Source organism: Populus trichocarpa, chromosome 7, assembly GCF_000002775.5.
Source record: "Populus trichocarpa isolate Nisqually-1 chromosome 7, P.trichocarpa_v4.1, whole genome shotgun sequence".
Lineage (NCBI taxonomy): Eukaryota > Viridiplantae > Streptophyta > Magnoliopsida > Malpighiales > Salicaceae > Populus > Populus trichocarpa.
Window position 1 is genome coordinate 14,287,985 of NC_037291.2, and position 17,797 is coordinate 14,305,781.

The window sequence follows — 17,797 nt, forward strand, 5'->3', positions numbered from 1 at the left end:
TCATGTTAATTAATTAGCATGAACATAAAAACCATTGTTTACTGTTGAAACAAAAGCAACGGGAGCTGCTTCGTGAGAGCTGTGGTTGGAACGCTGAAAAATATGGGACCCATAAACAATATCTAATAACTACATTTTGTTTAAAACACAGCTGTAGTTTCTACCGTGTTTTATAACCATGGTTAAAGGTGTGTTTGGCTTGAAGGTGTGGTGGCTTTTTGTCAAATGTACAATATCTTTTAAGCACAAACCACACCTCTAAAAACTATAAAAACATACTTTTTACTCAAAAAAAAAAAACATAAACCACCTCCCATTCAAAAACCCTCTAAAAATATTTGGAGAAAGTCCTTTTTTTCATGATAAAAATTAACATAAGATGGGAATAGAGTTAGGGCTTTACGGCCCACATGAGATTTGTATGATTGTATCAACTTGAGGGCTTGGCGCCTTCCCACGTGGCACAGTGAGAGAGAGAGCCCACACATGCACTCCTAGTTTGTACTTAATTCCTTTGTCTCTTAAGGAGTGATTTTTGGTAATTAACTACCATTAATTTCCTACTCATTAATCTCTTGCATGTTTTGTTTTAATCACCAAAAAGAAAAAAAACATAATTTTCTGATTTTGTCTTTAGTACATTACTTGTTCCGGGTTTTAGGTGAGGTTTTAATTTTGTGATTTTTTCCCTGGATTTTTAGCTTTTTAGTATTTTTTTTTGGGAATTTCATATGGTTTGGTAAGAGAAGTGTTTGATCTTTCAAGGATTTGGGTTAAGAATTTGGTATTTTGTGGTTTTTTATGTGAAAATTTTAATTTGCTAATGGAAAGTGAATGTTCTTTTCTTGTGCTTGAATTTCAGGGTATTTTTTTTAGTATTTTTGTGCTTTGTTGGTGCATTCTTTATGGTATGTAAAGATAAAGTTTTGATTTTTGTTAATTTCTGTAATGAAAGTTGCTTGCTTTCAAGGTAGAGGTTGTTGAATTTAGAAAATCACTAAAAATCGCCATCTGGGCTTCTGATTTTATTACTTTTCTGTCTTAGTAATTTGATCTTTTAATGCATGTTGGTGCATTGCACGTTTGATTTCGTACTTGTTTCACAGAAAGATGAATGGGAAAAGAAAAGGAGCACAATAATGTTTAATCGTTGTTGAATTTGTCTGAATTGAGTGTTATTTCTGTTCTTGTACCACATGATCGAAAATCTGAGCTTTTGTTATGGTTTTATTTGGTAATTCTTTTAAGGAGAATGAAATTAAGGTTCATGGTTTGGTCTTTAAAAGCAGGTAGCTTTTTAGTGCCATGCACTTAAGGGGTTGATACTATGATGTTATGAAGTTTCTGGTATTTAGTATCTTTACAACATGTTGATGCTAAATGATCAAGAAAGATGTTGATGTTGGGATAGCTTTGTAGCTTCCATCTCTATTATATGTAGGCTTTTTCCATGTTGTGATGAATCTTTGGAGGCTGAAGTTTTTGTTACATTGTTTTCTTTGTGCCTTTTGTGAGGATTTGAAGGGCGAGTTGTGCTCCAATGGCTTCAAAAGCCTTGGATGTAGCAGATGCATGTCCAACTGAGGATTTTATTGCTGCATTATTAGAATACCTGGTTGATCCAAAACTACAAGGAAAATCTTCTGCTAAGGGAGATGTATCACAAATTGCCCAGGAATCAATCGCTAAACAGGTGCCGTTTCTTCTTTCTGGTGACTCTTCATTTATAGTTCACAAATCTTGTCTCTGAACCATGTGACTATCAGGTGAACATATTTTTTGTAGTAAATGAATTGTCAAATAAACATCTTTTCTTGAAGAGCAATATTTTTAGCATGAGAAATGCTACCATCACCTGTGAATGACGCGACCTCACCCATCCAACAGGCACAAGAAGTGCACCCAATCACATGAGTGGTGGGCCCTACTCATGCCTCCATAAGGCATGGTTTCATCATTCATGAATGATGCTTGCATTTCCCTTCTTGGTATCATATTGACTGTAACAATCTTGACATCTATTAAATAAACATAGTTATTGCAACTTCATCATTTTGTTTTCCTATGATTTGTGGTTCCTTCTGCATCTCTTGATTCATTTAAGCCAAAGTATTTCTAGGCTTTTTCTCAAAACAGTTATTGAAGATCTATACTTGTTTCTATGGTCCTTCCTTGAACTAATAAAATTCTGTATACTGTACTGAAAGACTGAAAAATAAGGGCAAACAAACATAAGTTTACAAAAATATTTATCCTCCATGAGAAGCTAATTCTATCAAAGTAGACACGTCTCTTGCTCACCAGGCCTTTTAAAGCACCATGAAGGCTTTATCTGAAGCAACCTGGGTGAATGGAGGAGCATTGAGGGTTGGTTTCACTTACACCAACCCTGTTCCATGTGCTATAATGCTATAAAGAAACCTACAAACCCTGCATCAACAGAAATGTAAATTCTTGTGGCTATACGATGTACCATAACGATCAACATTTGGGGTAGTGTCAATCATCTTGAACTAAGGAAAAGTACAACCATCCTCCTTTTCCTTGCACTTTCTCTCATTTGTTAGGATGCTTCATATCTTAGCCTATATAATGATATTATCATAGGGAAAGTTTATATAAAATGTTTCCACACATACTTTGACTGTTGAATTTACGAGGGATATTTGAACTGCTAAATTATTGTAAGTTACGTGGAAAGAATGTTCAAGAAATAAGAAGAAAAACATAAAAGGGAAACGAGGGAGGGAAAGTCTATATAAAATGTTACCACATGTACTTTGACTGTTGAATTTATGAGGGATATTGAAATTATTGTAAGTTACGAGGAAAGAATGTTCAAGGAATAAGAAGAAAGAGATGAGAAGGAAACGAGGGGGGGGGGGGGGGGGGGAGCATATAAATATGCATTTATTTATTAATGTATGCCTTCATGCTGTTCTCCATTTTTCCAGAATCCTTCTTCTGGAATTATTTGTATCCTAATACATTCACTTATCCATCTCATATTGGCTCATTTGTGCTGGAAATCATACCCATATACTCTTGTTTAAATACGTATATGCAGACATCATTGCTCTCTCTCATCCCTTTGCCAACATCTTTTTAACTCCCAATTTGTTTTTTCCTCTAGGTTCATGCAGTTGTTTTACTATACAACTACTACCACAGGAAACAATATCCACAGCTTGAGTTTTTATGTCTTGAGAACTTCTGCAAGCTAGCTGTGGTTATCAAACCTGCTTTAATGGCACATATAAGACTCTTGCAAAGATCAAATGACACTGAGTCTCAACCATTTCCATTGATGGAGGAAAGTATTATGGAGGCATGTAGCATATCTATGAGCCTAGATGCATCAGAAGACGATCTAAACATTGATGGATGGCCAATTTCCAAGGTTGCAGTTTTTTTAGTAGACTCCAGGAAGGAGAATTGCTTTTTGCAGTTTGGCTCCATCACTGAGGGGGTCTGGTCAGTGATTGAGAAAGATGTGGATGTCTCTAATAACAGCTTGGAGGGTACCATGGATTCTGATCATGTAAACAAAAAGAAACGAATTATTAAAAAACCCTTGAAAGGTAAATCGAGCAGCAATGAAGGTCGCTTTCAGCAATTTGCATTTTCAGCTGTCAAGGAAGCAACAGGTATATTATGTTAGTATGTTAAAAGATTTTGTGCATGGATATTAGTTAAGTAGTTTTCGTTATTTGTGCATTTCCGTTCAGCCAAGTTAAATTTTTAATCAAGCTCTGTGCATGATGAGTTTAGTGAACATATGCTGTTGTTAGCTTGTAATTTAAGCACCTAATCCTTTATTCTCTGACCTTTTCTGCAGCTGCTAGAGCGCACTAGTTACTTATTCCTAAATGTACCCGATTGAATATGATTATTGCATGTGGAGAAAATTAGTAGTTTTTCTAGACACTATTTTATTTTTATCATGAATATTAATTTTTAATGGGATGTGTTGTATGGGGAACAGGTATTGATCAAAGCGACCTTGTGGTTTTGGAAAGCCATGTCACGTATTCTACAAGTAAAGAAAAGACGGCTGCTTATTTTTATATAATGCAACTCACCAAAGCAGACAACAGCATTGCTCTTCAAATCCCAATTAAGAATACTATCAATAGGTCTTTCTCCTTCTTTTCATTTTACCCTATAACCACCCAGCAATACATTCGGTAATTGTTTTTTTTGGTTTAGTGTAAAGGCTGCATGTTAACTACCAGTTGAATGGGCCCTTCAATTTTCTTTGGATCCACTGAAATGGTTTAATTGATTATCATATAGGCAATAATGGATTCCTAAAACACACATTAATGCCCTCACATGATGTAATTACAGTTAGCACAAAAACGTGTTTGGTTGAAACCACTGAGAATTAGATTACCTTTCGGCCATTATCATAGTGCACTTCCCTCTTTTTTTTGTTTTTTTTTCTTGATTGGTGAGATGTATAAACATCAACCAAAGTATATCTTAAGATAAACCATTTAACATGATGAAGTGCCATAGTCTATCTTAAGATAATCATTTAATATGATAAAGTGTTGTAGTATGTATTCTGTTATGATGGTGGATTTTAACACTTTAACATTGGCTCACTGTTGGGATCATTATTTTATTGGTTTGTACTAATTTATCTTCAAATGTAAGGGGGCTGGTACAGAGTGTTGATGGATAACTATAATCACTTTTTTCTTTTCGATTAAAAAGGTGAGAATATTATATGGTGATATCTTTGGATGCATGATGCTTCCACCACAAAATAGAACCCACCAACTGTTCAGATTATGTCAAATCAGGCATGCTAGAATAGGACTTTGTTTGATTAGAAATGTGCTAGATAATTGTAGAAGAAAAAAAAATCTCTGAAATCTCTAATGCAGCATCTTTTATTTGCCGTGTAGCTTGCAGGGCCCTCTGGCCATAAAGAGTTCAAGTTGGTGGACGCATACCTCAGTTGTTGAATACTTTCTTTTGCTTCCTTATGCTGAGGTTTTGTCAGAATGGTTTTTGAGGTGTGGAAAATTCTGGAATGCACTATTGTCTGTGAGCTCTGCTATGTGGAAATAACTTTGCATGCACCTGGACATCCCATCCATAGATTTAGTTAATAGGATATGTTTTGGATATTTCAATTTGTTTTCTTAATTTTTTACTATGTGGTATTGTGGTTTCCATGTCTTTGGATGAAAAAATTAATTGGCTGAACTAAATCTAATCTTATTGTTATTCTGTTACCTTACTGCAAGTGTCCTGGATATATGACTTTACTATAGTCACTAGTTTGTATATTTTCAAGGACCATTATTTGGTGCAATGATAAAAGACTTGCATTTAAAGCACAAGGTGTGTTTGAATTCACTTTCATGCAAAAATGTTGACCAGTATGACTATCTTCAAATTCTCTTCCAAGACATCGTTTTTGGGGAACCATGACTGGCTGTAGTCTTTTACTATATTGCATGCTTTCCTTCTCAGTGCCTATGGATTTCCATTTCCCCCCTCATATGAGTATTGATTTCAAACCTAGTCCGGGCACCCATGACGAGCTAGTTTTCTTGGCTGATTAGGTTTCACCTTCAGTTATTTATCCATTTATCTTTTTGACGGTGAGGTTTCACCTCTGGTATGTCTTTCATGGAAATACCCATTTTAAAGCTAATATCCTGGCACAAGAGTGCCTTAACTTGGAATGCACGTGGCTGAATGTGAACTATTAGTTAATAATCTCAAATCATCTAGAACTCAAAATCATAAAGAAGTCCTTCAGCTATAACCCATGTGTTTTTGTTGCTTTCATTTTTATCTTAAAATCTCTGAACATTGTCATTTAGATTGCTGCAGAACTTGGTGGCTGCTCAAATAATGTCAGTTGGGGGGATTAACTTTATAGGCTTTTCCTCTTACCATTTTGATTTTTACAACTATCTTCACTTATCATTTGGAGATGAATTTGTCTTCTAAACAGAGAAGGGCTTTCTGATGGTGTGCAAGTTCCAAGAGTGGGATTGGAAACCATAAATGTAAGCAGTTCTGATAGGACTGAAGGACCTTGTGAAGCAGAAGTCTCAGAAAGATTTCATAATCATGTAAATGATAGTGCCGCAGAGCTTCTCGGCAGCGAGACCATTACCCAATCTTTGAAGCACAATGACAATAATGGATGTCTTGGCAGTGAGATGAATTCATCAAAGCAGAATGTCAATGACAGATGTTGTGTGGTTGATTTGTCTGGTGATTGTGATAGGCCTCAGAAGATGGATGTGGATGAATCTTATGTGGCTAATACCCAAAATAAATACAAAAGAAGAAATTTTTCTGGCAAAGACCAACCTCAAAATTGCCAGAAGAAGACAATTACTGCAGACAAGTGTTCAGAGGGCCTGGCAAGTAAGGAGATGGAAACTGTGGAGAAGTGTTCAAAGGGCTCTGCAAGTGGTGATAAGGTTAAGGTTAGATTTGTAATACTTGCGACTATATGCACATGCCTTTTAGTTGGATCACGAGACGAATATTTTTAATGTTAATCTTGTAAAGCTTGTCTTCTATTGTTTATTTATTTGTATATAATCCAAATCTACCTCTGGGTATGCAGGTTGACATGGTTGACCAGACAGAAAGTCAGAAAATTACTGGATGCATGGGTGCAGTTGTTGCCGATGGAAACAAAAACTGCAACAATATTGTTTCTGATCAAGATAGGATGCCTGTAACTGATAATGCTGTGGTGACTTGTCAATCCAACTCCAAAAATCTTGACAAATTACGCACCATCTTAGCTTCAAAGGAACTTTCAGATGCTGCATTGACAGTTGTTTTAAGCAAAAGGGATAGATTGGTACAACTTTTTTCCTTTAAGATTCTATATCCTTTTCTACATCAATCATGCCAGAAGAATAATCACATTCACAATCATCAAATTAGTGGTTAGTAACTTTATTTGACTGCCTTTAAGGTCACAGTCTGATGTGTTTGCTGAGGCAGTTATCTGGAACCTACTTATTGGCAATGTGACCATGATCCATGACATCTGCCCATTCTAGACCAGGACCAGTCAACACATACCCTTCTATGTATATAAATAATGTAGTCAATGTATTATTATTCTTGCCTCCACATGTCATGCATGCTAGCTTGAAAGGTCAGTTCCTAATTTTGAAGCATCTTCCAACTTTACCCCATTGGAAACTTCCATGACAGATCTTCTTTTATGTCTGCAGTCTCTTCAGCAACGAGACATTGAAGATCAGATTGCTCAGTGTGATAAAGACATTGAGACAATTTTAAAGGGTATTTTTTTCTTCGTGTCTTTTAGTTGATCTGGGTTTCTTTTCTTTTCTTAAACTAGTATCATAGTTTTCCTTCGATTATAAATTCATGTATTTAAGATGAGATGTGAGTAAGAATCTAACTACAAACTCTATCATCTCTATGATCGTTTCCAATTCTGGTCTTGTAGAATTGTTTGCTCTAAATGAGGAGTCGTACTCATTTCTAGAAAAAGTTGTTAGCAAGCGTGATTGAGTTTTAAGGAAAGTAGAATGAAAGTGAACTTAAAGAAAAAGAAACATACTTGAAAAATACTTAATTGCACGGATGTTTATTTCCTACATTATCATCAACCTTGCTCTAATTGCACGGTTTGCATGAATTCACTGTCAGGTCTTTACATTATCATCAAACTAATTTGTGCTTTTGTGATGATAAGCATTTCTAGATGCCTTGTCTACGGGTTTACTTCTTGGCTTTTGTTTCCAACATGTTTTATGTGATTGCTGATGGATCACGCTCACAATAGGAATTTCCCCCCTTGTTTCTAATAGTATAGAAGTGTACTTTCATTAATGAGAATTTCAACCGTCCAGTTTCAATCAGGGTCCAAGAGCTTGTCTAAATTTGTTGTTATTATTCTTATTACAATTTATTTTTTAATTCTTTTAATTCTGGTCCATTATAGGTGGTGAAGATAATTTGTCCCTGAAGATAGAATCCCTTATAGAAGGTTGTAATCTCGTATCCCTGAGAAGTGTTTCTCGGGAAAGGACTTACGAGGACCAATGCTCGTCTCCATCTGTCAAGAGGAAGGGATCGCCAGACACTATGCCCAACATGAAAAATTCATGCCAGGCAAGTTTGTACAAGAGAACTTTAATTTGTCTCATTACTCAATATGAAAATCCATGCTTAGCATAAACCGTACCAGAATATGCAAAAAGCTTAGTGGGTCTACTTTGGCATGATTTTGTAGGATGAGCCTCAATTTATCTTAAAAACGTAAAAATGCCTTGCAGTAATGAAAACTAATGTAGCTAGGACACAAGATAATGGCCAATTTATTGGAGCACAATTGTGACTAGTATTTTACTCCTGTGCCTTGCAATCCTGATGTGGTGGCCATGCATCATCTTTACGTTATCATACTGTGCATCCTGTATAGTTTACGACAGTGTCCTGGGAATTTGGTGCCCAAAGTATAAAAACACTAACATGCATCACCAGAGTGATGGTATAATAGCATGTTAAGTAGATTTCACATAAAAAGGTACTTGTACAGTAGTGCCGGCTAGTGTTTTTTTTTTCCTCGTTTTTACATAGTAATTACCTTATTATTCATTTGACAGGACTTGGATGATGTATGTTACGAGAACAAATGGATTTTACCAACTTATCATGTGTCGTTACTAGATGGTAAGATCAAATTCAATGCAAATGGGGAGCAATATATTTTCCAGTTCTTCATCAATGTGCTGAACTATGGCTAATACAGGTTTGTTTTCCATTTTAAGGTGGATTCCAAGCTGATGTGACTGTGAAAGGAAAAGGTTTTGAGTGTTCGAGCGTGGGTGACCTGAGTCCTTGCCCGCGTGAAGCGAGGAAATCAGCTGCAAAACAGATGTTGGCCAAACTGCAAGCCATGCCAAACATCTCTTGGTAGCTCAATAATTTTACCATCTAGCAGGCAAGCAAATGCATTTAGGCTTTGAGAAAGCTCTCCTGAGCTACTTCTGTCCCTGGGTAATTAGATGGCCGATAGCTTTTGCTAATTTTGTGCTCCTCGTAGCCTAAACTTCTGGGGCCACTTGGGAAACTCCCAGAACTGAACTGGCGTAACCGTAGTTAATGAAACTAAAGCATCATATTTTGAGGGTTGTCTTGATCCACATGATAAGTTGCATTCAATTTGTTTCAAGTTCCGCTGCTGGGGGTGCCACTGGCCATCACAATTCCGGCTCAAGTCTCTGCAAAAGCTTTTTTACAACTAATGGAAAAATATGCCCGTCGTCTTGCAACGGTAAAAAAGTAAAGAGAGTGGGAGAGGGGGAGAGGAGAGATTGCTTTCACTCAATAATTTTTGAAAAGAAAATCCCGACTTTACAACAGCTACCTGCAAGATATTTTTTTCTTTTTGGTTCTTTTTTTTTTTATCCTCTGTTTAAGGGAAAAAGGTATGGAGTTCAGAAATTTGCAGCGTCCTCTGCAAATTTCACCAAAAACCTCAAAATTGAGTATCTGGGGCCATCTTCGTAGCCTTTGTCCTTGGTTTCGAAGATGCCTTTCATAATACGAGTGTAGAGCCTTTCAAGCTGTGGGATGTCATAATTTTCAGTGCGCTCGACGAGAAGCCGCTTGATGTACTCTCCGTGGCTTGATGCTTCGGCATCGGACATTGTAGCATCTTGGGACCCGCTCCCTTCGATATGACCAGAAGCTTCTCCTCCTGAAGTTTCATGTTGAATGTCATCAGCCGAAGAGGACTCAGGTCTGTCAGGATTCATATCGTCCGCATCATGTTCCTCTGGCAGCTTTGCCTGTACAGAATCCTGATGTCGTGATTTATCTTCTGCTGTTGAAGCTGATTTTCAAGAAAGTATACATGGTCAGAAAGCCATATCTGGACGGATATCAAAGAAAGATTAAAATTTAGATTTAACAAATCCAGGAAAATTAAGAGTTGAAAACTTCAAAAAAGGGCATCAGCTGAAGAGGATGTTGATTTGGATTATGGGCAATAGCAAAATTTGGCTTTCTGGCTTCGAGCACATCCATTAACATAACTGAAATAGCTCCTCGTGGAGGTATACAGGAAGTCAATGGCTGAGTTGGTAAACTTGCTATTGATCTATAATATCAGTATACTGCACCAGTAGTTCATGATGTAAAATAAGTGCCTTGCAATTTAACACTATTTCAAGATATCATTCACATCATTGGGAAAAACAAAAGGCACCAGCAGAAAGAAAAAATAAAATTACCAATGTACGTACCAGCATGAGTAGCATCAGCATTTTTCTTCTGCCTTTTCAAGGCCTCGTAGCTTTGATCCAGATTAACATCAGGCTGGACATTACGTAACCGGGCACTTGTTCTAGTTGTTCCCAGCTGCACAACTGGGGTTGATGGAAAAATAGATCCCCCTAAATCATCTGGTACTTGCACTGGACCCCCTTGGGCAGCAATCTTGTCACAGTATGTGACGAGTGCAGGGTCCATCTGTGACAACATTCCATGCACCTGTAAAAATATTACGAGAAAAGCTTCATCCATGATGCTTTAGGTGAACAGTAACAAAGGAGAGACAAAGGAGAGGGGAAGAAATTGAAAATCAATTAGTACGTGAACTTACTGCATCCCGAAGCTCATAACTTCTACTGACAATCCTAGCACCATTATAATCATCTCCATTGTAAACCTACATTAAAAACATAAACCAAAGTTTTTTTGGTTACAAAATCATACACCGAAGTTAAGTATGAAAAATGCACTGGACAAAGAAATAGACGTGTTTATTTCTAATGCAGCTAGAAACCAAACACACCTTTGCATTGGTCACGATGAGATCAATGTCTTGCAGGAATGCTGAGCAGGTGATATATTGACCAGAGTCAACACGCTGCAGCATAGTAGCCATGTCCATAGGGTTCTGTATTATAGAGCGGTAGTTTGGAGCATCCTCATCGGTGACAGGATAATGGAAGGCACTAAATCGTTTGTCATAAAGTACCCTGCAGCAAAGTAGCCAGAAGGTTAAGAGTGTGAACAATGCAGGGAAGTACAAATACTGGACAAAGATAACTGGTTTGTATTTAAGTATTTAAGTAGGGTGCACTGTAACCAGTTGAGTGGGTTCATCATAGGGATTAAAGCAATCTAGCGCCCCCCCCCCCCCCCCCCCCCCCAAACACACACAGACATACAGTCTACCTGCCCTTTCTTGACCTCATTCCTCACTCATACCACTTTTCATTGCTCTCACTCACCTCAGGATCTTAATTGTTCGCTAAATCTCTCATATAGCTACTTCCAACTCCTTTTGGTTTGTCACCACATACTTGATTCTCCTATCTTCTTCATTTATTTTGACTTTTGATTCTCCAGTCAAATTTAGAGGTAATTTTTTCAAAAGATTAGAGATTGAGAAAAAAAATCTGGATCACTGGCTAAAAGGATTATGGCTATGGCCTATGGGAATGGCCCATTTTTTTGGGAAATCTACATTTGGCTTAAATTAACTAGACGAATTGAATCTTGCTCCATGATATCTGCATTTTCTTTAGAATCAACATGCTGAATTACATTGAGACCATTTCAATATTCATGCATAGTGAAACTGCAACTCAAATCTAAAATTTCTTGTTGAAGGAAGGTGTAAGTTCCATGTTGCATTGCTTTGATATAATATGCTCTATGATATCTGCATTTTGTTTAAATTATTAAACTTGAGACCATTTCAACGTGAAATAAACTACAACTGTAATCCTAACCTCAGATTTCTTATTGCATTAAGGCAGTAAATCACATTGTTTTGAGGTTACATGTGATTTGTGCAAAACCACAACTGTGATGTAAGAAATACCAATCTTCTAAGGACAAGACTAGAACTATGGCCAGCTTACCTGTTGCAAATATCTCTGAGGCACATACGCATTCGGCGTAGAGCATGCTGCTCAGCTTCTATCTTGGCTTTCAACTCTGATGCCTTTGGGCCACTTGCCACTTTTTGTGCCTTAGGAAGTTCAGGAAGAGGGGAAGATCCTTGGGATTTCTTGGCCACGTCCTCCAGGACAACTGATAAGGCAGCTTCAATTAAACGGTCAAAGAACAAAGATCTGTCTCCGGTTGATGGTTTGCCCACTTGATAGCTGACAACATAAATAAAATACTGGCTTGAGCAAGAAAATACTGTGGTCATCATTATATAAAAATGGCGCATTAAGTAAGGTTACCCAGTTATAACAGCAACAAGGAAACGACGTCCTTGCAAGTACCAAGTACATGCCATGCATCTATTTAAAGGCGGAACAAAACAATTTCAAGGGTATACAAGCTTGCACTGAAAGCCTTTTGATGCCTAAAGATGACCACCTTATCAGCTATGATGGTTTACAATAATTCCAGTATGTACTAAAATAAGTATAACAAGGATAAATAGTCCTTTTACGCTGGCAAACTTGATTGAAGAAAAAAAAAATCAACAGAATCTTATGTTAGCCTGACAAGAATAGACATAAAAAGTAGGATATATTAAAATGATGTTTAAAGTAATATAGAAGGACTATAAATTTAAAGTAACATTACCAGCAATTAAAATTAATCATCATGATTATTACAGCAGTACTGGAATTGCAACAGTTGCTTTCAAATAAGTAGAACGTACACTGAATGATCAGGAAATACCGATGATGCGCCATCAATCTCGGCGGGTGGAGATGAAGAGCTTCCAAGTAATAGAATCGGTAAGTCAGACGGCAATTCTTCTAATAAAGTCAGAAGAACAGCCCTGAGCTGTTCATGTGCCTGCAACATCAAGCGTGTAAAGCTCAGATAAAGGATGACGCGAGGGGATCATTGACTTTAAGGCACTTAACAAAAAAATATCACTAAAAAATCATAAAATTTTATGCAAGCATGGTCAATTGTTTCAGATTAGATACAAGAATATGAATCCCTCGGGTTTGTAGAAAAACTTTAGTGCGTATACTACCACAAAAAATGCTTATTGCATTTTCCTAAGGTTTGTAGAGGGAGGCATGTGCTTACATTATCCCACCAAAGATCAAAGTGAGATATGTAAAGGATGGATGGTGTGGCTCTCCGTGCTTCACCAAATATGTGCACCAAAGCTTCCTCTGGGGTCTTTGCACTGGGATCCGAAAGCAGAGACGGAAGTCCTAGAGAATGAACAGGAAATTTCTCCAGTTCATGTAACACGGCAGGCCCAAGATGATCCTGTTAAACTAAATCAGTAAGTACTCTTAGTTTGGCGTTTCCATAATGATCAATATTCCAAAGATCAAGAGGTTAAAAGATAATTACCAGACCAGAACCTTCACAACCACAAAGCAAAAGCCGTGGCCTATACACAAGAGGAATTGCAGATCCATAGGAAAGCATAGAAAGCTTAATAAACTCTGATGACACTGCAAGGGGTGAAAATATATCGGATAGGCAATTCATGGCTTTCTGGAGATGACTTTGCAGACACGGTGCAACTACTAAAGACAATGGCCTGGAGTGCACAACAGCACCTCTATGAGCTGCAGGGGTAATTGTGGACATGGCTTCGACAAAATGATACTTCTCAACCTTTACAGAATCAACATCTATCACAAACTTATCATCACTTGTGTAAACTTGAGGGTATTTTTCACGGAAAGCACGGATGGCAGCTTCAGTGCATAGTGCCTTTAAATCTGCACCACAATAGCCAACACAATTAGCTGCAAGTTCTGACTTCAGCTCCTTTGAAGGAGGATGCTTCCACTTGCGGGTGTGAATGTCTAATATTTCAGCACGGGCCTCACAACCAGGCAAAGGGAAGTTAAATTCTCGATCAAACCGACCAGGGCGACGCAAGGCTCCATCGATGGCATCAACTCTGTTGGTTGCTCCAATCAAAACAACTTGTCCGCGAGAATCCAGGCCATCCATCAAGGCGAGCAAAGTAGACACAATAGAATTGTGAATCTGCTCTTGTTTGCTAGATCTAACAGGAGCAAGTCCATCTATTTCATCAAAGAAGATAATGGAAGGCTGGTTCCTTTGTGCCTCCTCAAAAAGAAGTTTCAATTGCCTTTCAGCCTCACCGACCCATTTGCTGAGCACATCAGCACCCTTGCGCATGTAAAAACTAACCTTCTGGCCAGCTTTTGAAGCAGCACATGCTAATGCCCTGGCAATTAATGTTTTCCCAGTACCAGGAGGACCACATAACAAAACCCCTCTTGGCGGGGTAATATGATAGCTGGCAAAGAAATCTGGATATAACAAGGGAAAGAAAACCATCTCCTTCAGAGCATCGATATATCCTGAAAGCCCGCCTATGTCATCAAAACTTACAGTCTCGTCGACCTGTAAAGGTTGAATATCTGCCCCTCCTTTTGAGCTAGGGCCAGCAGTTTGCACACCAGATGTCAAGCTCGCTAAAGCATCACCTTGATGGCCCCAACCAGATGCAGCAACATTCAATCCCCAAGTTGTTGTCCCATGCATCTCTAGTCCTCCAAGGAGCCAAGGTGGTCCGGATCTGCTCCCACCTCGAGCCCAAGGAATAGCAGGACCTTGGTCCAACTCATCCACAAGAAGGGAATCATCAGAATCCTCTGCTCTTGATAGACGATGACGCTTGTGAACCCTTGATCCCCCTTTCCTTACATCCCTATTGACCTTCGTCCCCATTCCTTGATGCAATACCCTTCGAGGAGATCGTGGTCTTTGCTTACCTTCCTCCATAGAAAGCCTACGGACTTCCGCACGGTTTCGGAGATCATATCTCCTCCTTCCATCCTGCTCTTCTTCCTCCTCTTCACCTTCATCGTCATCGTCGTCGTCGTCGTCCTCTTCTCCTTCATCCTCACCCTCACCCTCACCCTCACCTGCACCCTCCCCATCTCCCTCATCCTCAGCCTCGTCATCATTCTGACCATCATCTGCATCATTATCATCAATATCGTTCCCATTTTCAGTCTCATCTTGGACAGCCTTCTCCTCAGAAGTATCTTGCTCATCTCCAGACTCTAGAGTCAGTGGCTTTTTTATGATTGTTCTAGAACGACGGGGTCGCAGTCCTTCGCGTCGAGGCGTTGATTTTGTCTCCACATTTTTTTTACGCTTGGAAGATGATAACTCATCTTGACTCGCACTATTATGAATCCGGTTCCTCAATGGTCGAAATGCAGGTCTCTGAAAATAATGTTACCCAAAGCTTTACATGAAGTGAAAAGTGGAGAACAAATCATTTTTACCATCCCAAGCTTAAACCCATACAAGTTGAGAAAAATTGTTGTAACATGAATACACAAACTTAGGGCTTGCAAGAGTATAGATTCTAACCATCAAGTCTTCATCCTCTGATCCAGAACTATCTGTGTAATCTTCAAGATGAGCAGAAAGCCTCCTCTTTCTTGTCGAGCGTCGAAGATTGGTTGGAACTGACTGTGACAAAATCACAAACAGCATAAATCAGATTTTAGAATCCTTAATAGGAATAAGCATAGGAAATCATGGACTAATCTAATTAGCATTAACAGAAAGGAGAAACATTCTATAAACTCACCATACTTGCATGTTCAATGTCCATGAAAAAGTCCCAAAGACAGAATAAATAAAAAGAGAAATGAAGTTACAGGAAATATGAGCACTTACATTAGCATTTGCAGCCCGCACTGCCCGGTTACCCAACATCTTGGCAATCCGAGAAGCTGCAGTCCTCGTCTTGGTTTTGCCTTTCCTGGGCCGAATAATGCCTGGAGTATAATACAAGTACGTCCGGCTAAACACTTTCGGCCTTCTCCTAAGCCTATCGCTAGTCCGTACAGGCCTTGGACCTGGGCCATCTCCTTGACCAGAACGTTTTGAATACATATGCAAAGAAACAAGAATCTAACTCTGTCGACTTCACTCTCCCATAAATTAAAAATACGAACCTAAAAAAAATACAAACAACAACAAAAAACTCAAGTTTCAGCCTCCAATCCCTACAATAAATAAGCATATACAAAATAAAATCCCAACTATTACACTCTCACACATAGAACACTATCATTTTTAGTTCCAAATTCTGATAATCAATCCAACAACCTATATGTGCATACATTCCCACACACTGTTCTCATTCTCTCACTTTCGTCCTCACGCCACCACCAAGCGGAAAATACACTCTATGCGTGAAAAATCAGTAACTAAAACACTCTAAGCAGCTCTCCTAAACATAAATTACTAAAAACCTAGCAACCGCAACATCTCTTTCATAAACGCCCTGAAATTGATAAATTACTCTCAAAATATACCATAGAAGCTAAAAACTGAAAGTCTTCGCTAGTTTATCTTCATTTAAAATGCCCTAAATCACTCTAACGGTCAAGAATCATCAAAAAAAGTTATAATAAACACCAATTAACACTAATCCGATCATTTTCAGTAATTTGCACACGAAAAAAAAAAAAGAATGTACAAATTTTTATTTATTTCAGTAACTAAAAATTCCACAAAAAACAAATGCATGAAAGGAAAAGGAGAGCGAAAATAAACAGACGGTTGAGACTTACCTGATCAAAGAGATCTGTCTAGAGAGAGAAAGAACGATGGAGAGAGAAAGCTAAAACCTCAGGGACATGGTGTTTTTGTGAGTTTTGAGAGAGAGGGTGGGAGCGCGAGTTTTGTGTTATGATGACTCAGTGAGTGAGTTTAAAAACGGAGAGAGCGAGTTTGTAATACACGAACACGAGCTCTAAGTTCTATGTATACGTGTGTGTGTGTGGGCCCTGCTTGTTTTTAGGTCCGCTCATCGAGTGCCACGTTTTTTAAGGTTTTGTTTGAAGGATCTTGTTATTAACGGGATGAGTCCAGTAGGAGGCTGCCACGTGGTTACAAGAACCAGTTCCGATCCAACGGATCAATCCGGAGTTTGATATGGGCAAAGTCAGTAAAAAAATCCTTTTATTAAAACAATCAAAAAGTTTGGTTAATCCAAGTTAATTTCCAATCCGTGATCTGTATTTGAATTAATCGAGCCTTATAGCTACGACAAAAAAATAATTTGCCAGAGTTATGAGTTAATAAATATAAATTTATTAGAATAAATTATATCATTTTCCAAAATAAATGTTTTGTGATTTTACGGATTAAACCCAATTCCCAATTTATTTTTGTGTTTTAAAAGTGTTTTTGAAAAAATTATAAAAAAAATAATTTTTTTTACTTCAAATTAATATTTTTTAGTGTATTTAGATCATTTTAATACGCTGATGTCAAAAATAATTTTTAAAAAATATAAAAAATATTATTTTAATATATTTTCGAGTGAAAAACACTTTAAAAAACAACCACAACCGCACTCTCAAACACGCTCGAGTTGGGTTTGTAATTAAAAAAAACCACCATTTCTATTATTAAAACTAAACCAGCTGAAAAGCAAAAGAGAATTATTTTTATTTTATTTTTTACCCATGGATCAACCGAATAACATATTCAATGGCTCTCAAAAATAAATATAAATAGTGCAAGAGTTTTTTTTTTCTCTCTCTCAAATATAAATGGATGCTAGCAGATACCCAATGAATCAGCTTCTTCCATGTCAGTTTGCACAAGAGAATGTTCATTACATTAAAGATGCTTTCGTCCAATATTTTCATGAGTTTATTTAAACCGTGTAGGGCAAGGCACTAATCTCATCTCTTCTAGCATCTGGTGTGAAGATTATGAGACCCCTTTGAGGTGCCATTCCCTCAGCTTGTGACTCCATATTCCGTCTAATCTTCTTCTGAATCCTGCCATTTTTCAGTCAATG

The 17,797-nt window shown here is 37.8% G+C and overlaps 2 protein-coding genes across 8 annotated transcripts; one reads left to right on the top strand and one right to left on the bottom strand.

Annotated features, from left to right (window-relative positions):
* The first annotated feature begins 394 nt into the window (after positions 1-394).
* On the top strand, positions 395-9,175 carry LOC18100848 (uncharacterized). 6 transcript variants are annotated; one of them, XM_024605739.2, is made up of 11 exons: positions 395-538; positions 1,525-1,693; positions 3,134-3,647; positions 3,986-4,136; positions 4,917-5,027; positions 5,981-6,464; positions 6,608-6,850; positions 7,233-7,302; positions 7,970-8,139; positions 8,634-8,700; positions 8,799-9,175. In XM_024605739.2, the coding sequence occupies exons 2-11, from the start codon at positions 1,541-1,543 to the stop codon at positions 8,945-8,947; spliced, it is 2,112 nt and encodes a 703-aa protein (XP_024461507.2). In that variant the 5' UTR covers positions 395-538; positions 1,525-1,540; the 3' UTR covers positions 8,948-9,175. The 6 variants fall into 6 exon arrangements, with proteins under 6 accessions (XP_024461507.2, XP_024461506.2, XP_024461505.2 ...); XM_024605738.2 differs by having other exon boundaries at positions 414-538; positions 1,516-1,693; XM_024605737.2 differs by having other exon boundaries at positions 533-661.
* A 169-nt stretch (positions 9,176-9,344) lies between these two features.
* LOC7491763 (ATPase family AAA domain-containing protein At1g05910) lies at positions 9,345-16,725 on the bottom strand. 2 transcript variants are annotated; one of them, XM_002309775.4, is made up of 11 exons: positions 16,557-16,724; positions 15,655-15,935; positions 15,343-15,444; positions 13,327-15,192; positions 13,051-13,239; positions 12,668-12,807; positions 11,907-12,152; positions 10,829-11,015; positions 10,637-10,702; positions 10,278-10,524; positions 9,345-9,865 (listed from the first exon to the last, which is right to left on the bottom strand). In XM_002309775.4, exons 2-11 carry the CDS (start codon positions 15,871-15,873, stop codon positions 9,468-9,470), a joined length of 3,660 nt encoding a protein of 1,219 aa, XP_002309811.1. In that variant the 5' UTR covers positions 15,874-15,935; positions 16,557-16,724; the 3' UTR covers positions 9,345-9,467. The 2 variants fall into 2 exon arrangements, with proteins under 2 accessions (XP_002309811.1, XP_024461502.1); XM_024605734.2 differs by lacking the exon at positions 9,345-9,865 and adding an exon at positions 9,900-10,148 and having other exon boundaries at positions 16,557-16,725.
* Positions 16,726-17,797: the final 1,072 nt, after the last annotated feature.

Coding starts and splice junctions, on each gene's coding strand:
- LOC18100848 (XM_024605739.2), top strand. CDS start 1,541: ATGGCTTCAAAAGCCTTGGATGTAGCAGATGCATGTCCAACTGAGGAT. Junction 3,648..3,985: donor AGCTGTCAAGGAAGCAACAG/GTATATTATGTT, acceptor TATGGGGAACAG/GTATTGATCAAAGCGACCTT. Junction 7,303..7,969: donor CATTGAGACAATTTTAAAGG/GTATTTTTTTCT, acceptor GGTCCATTATAG/GTGGTGAAGATAATTTGTCC.
- LOC7491763 (XM_002309775.4), bottom strand. CDS start 15,873: ATGTATTCAAAACGTTCTGGTCAAGGAGATGGCCCAGGTCCAAGGCCT. Junction 12,153..12,667: donor GTATTTCCTGATCATTCAGT/GTACGTTCTACT, acceptor TTATGTTGTCAG/CTATCAAGTGGGCAAACCAT. Junction 10,703..10,828: donor TCATCGTGACCAATGCAAAG/GTGTGTTTGGTT, acceptor TTTTTAATGTAG/GTTTACAATGGAGATGATTA.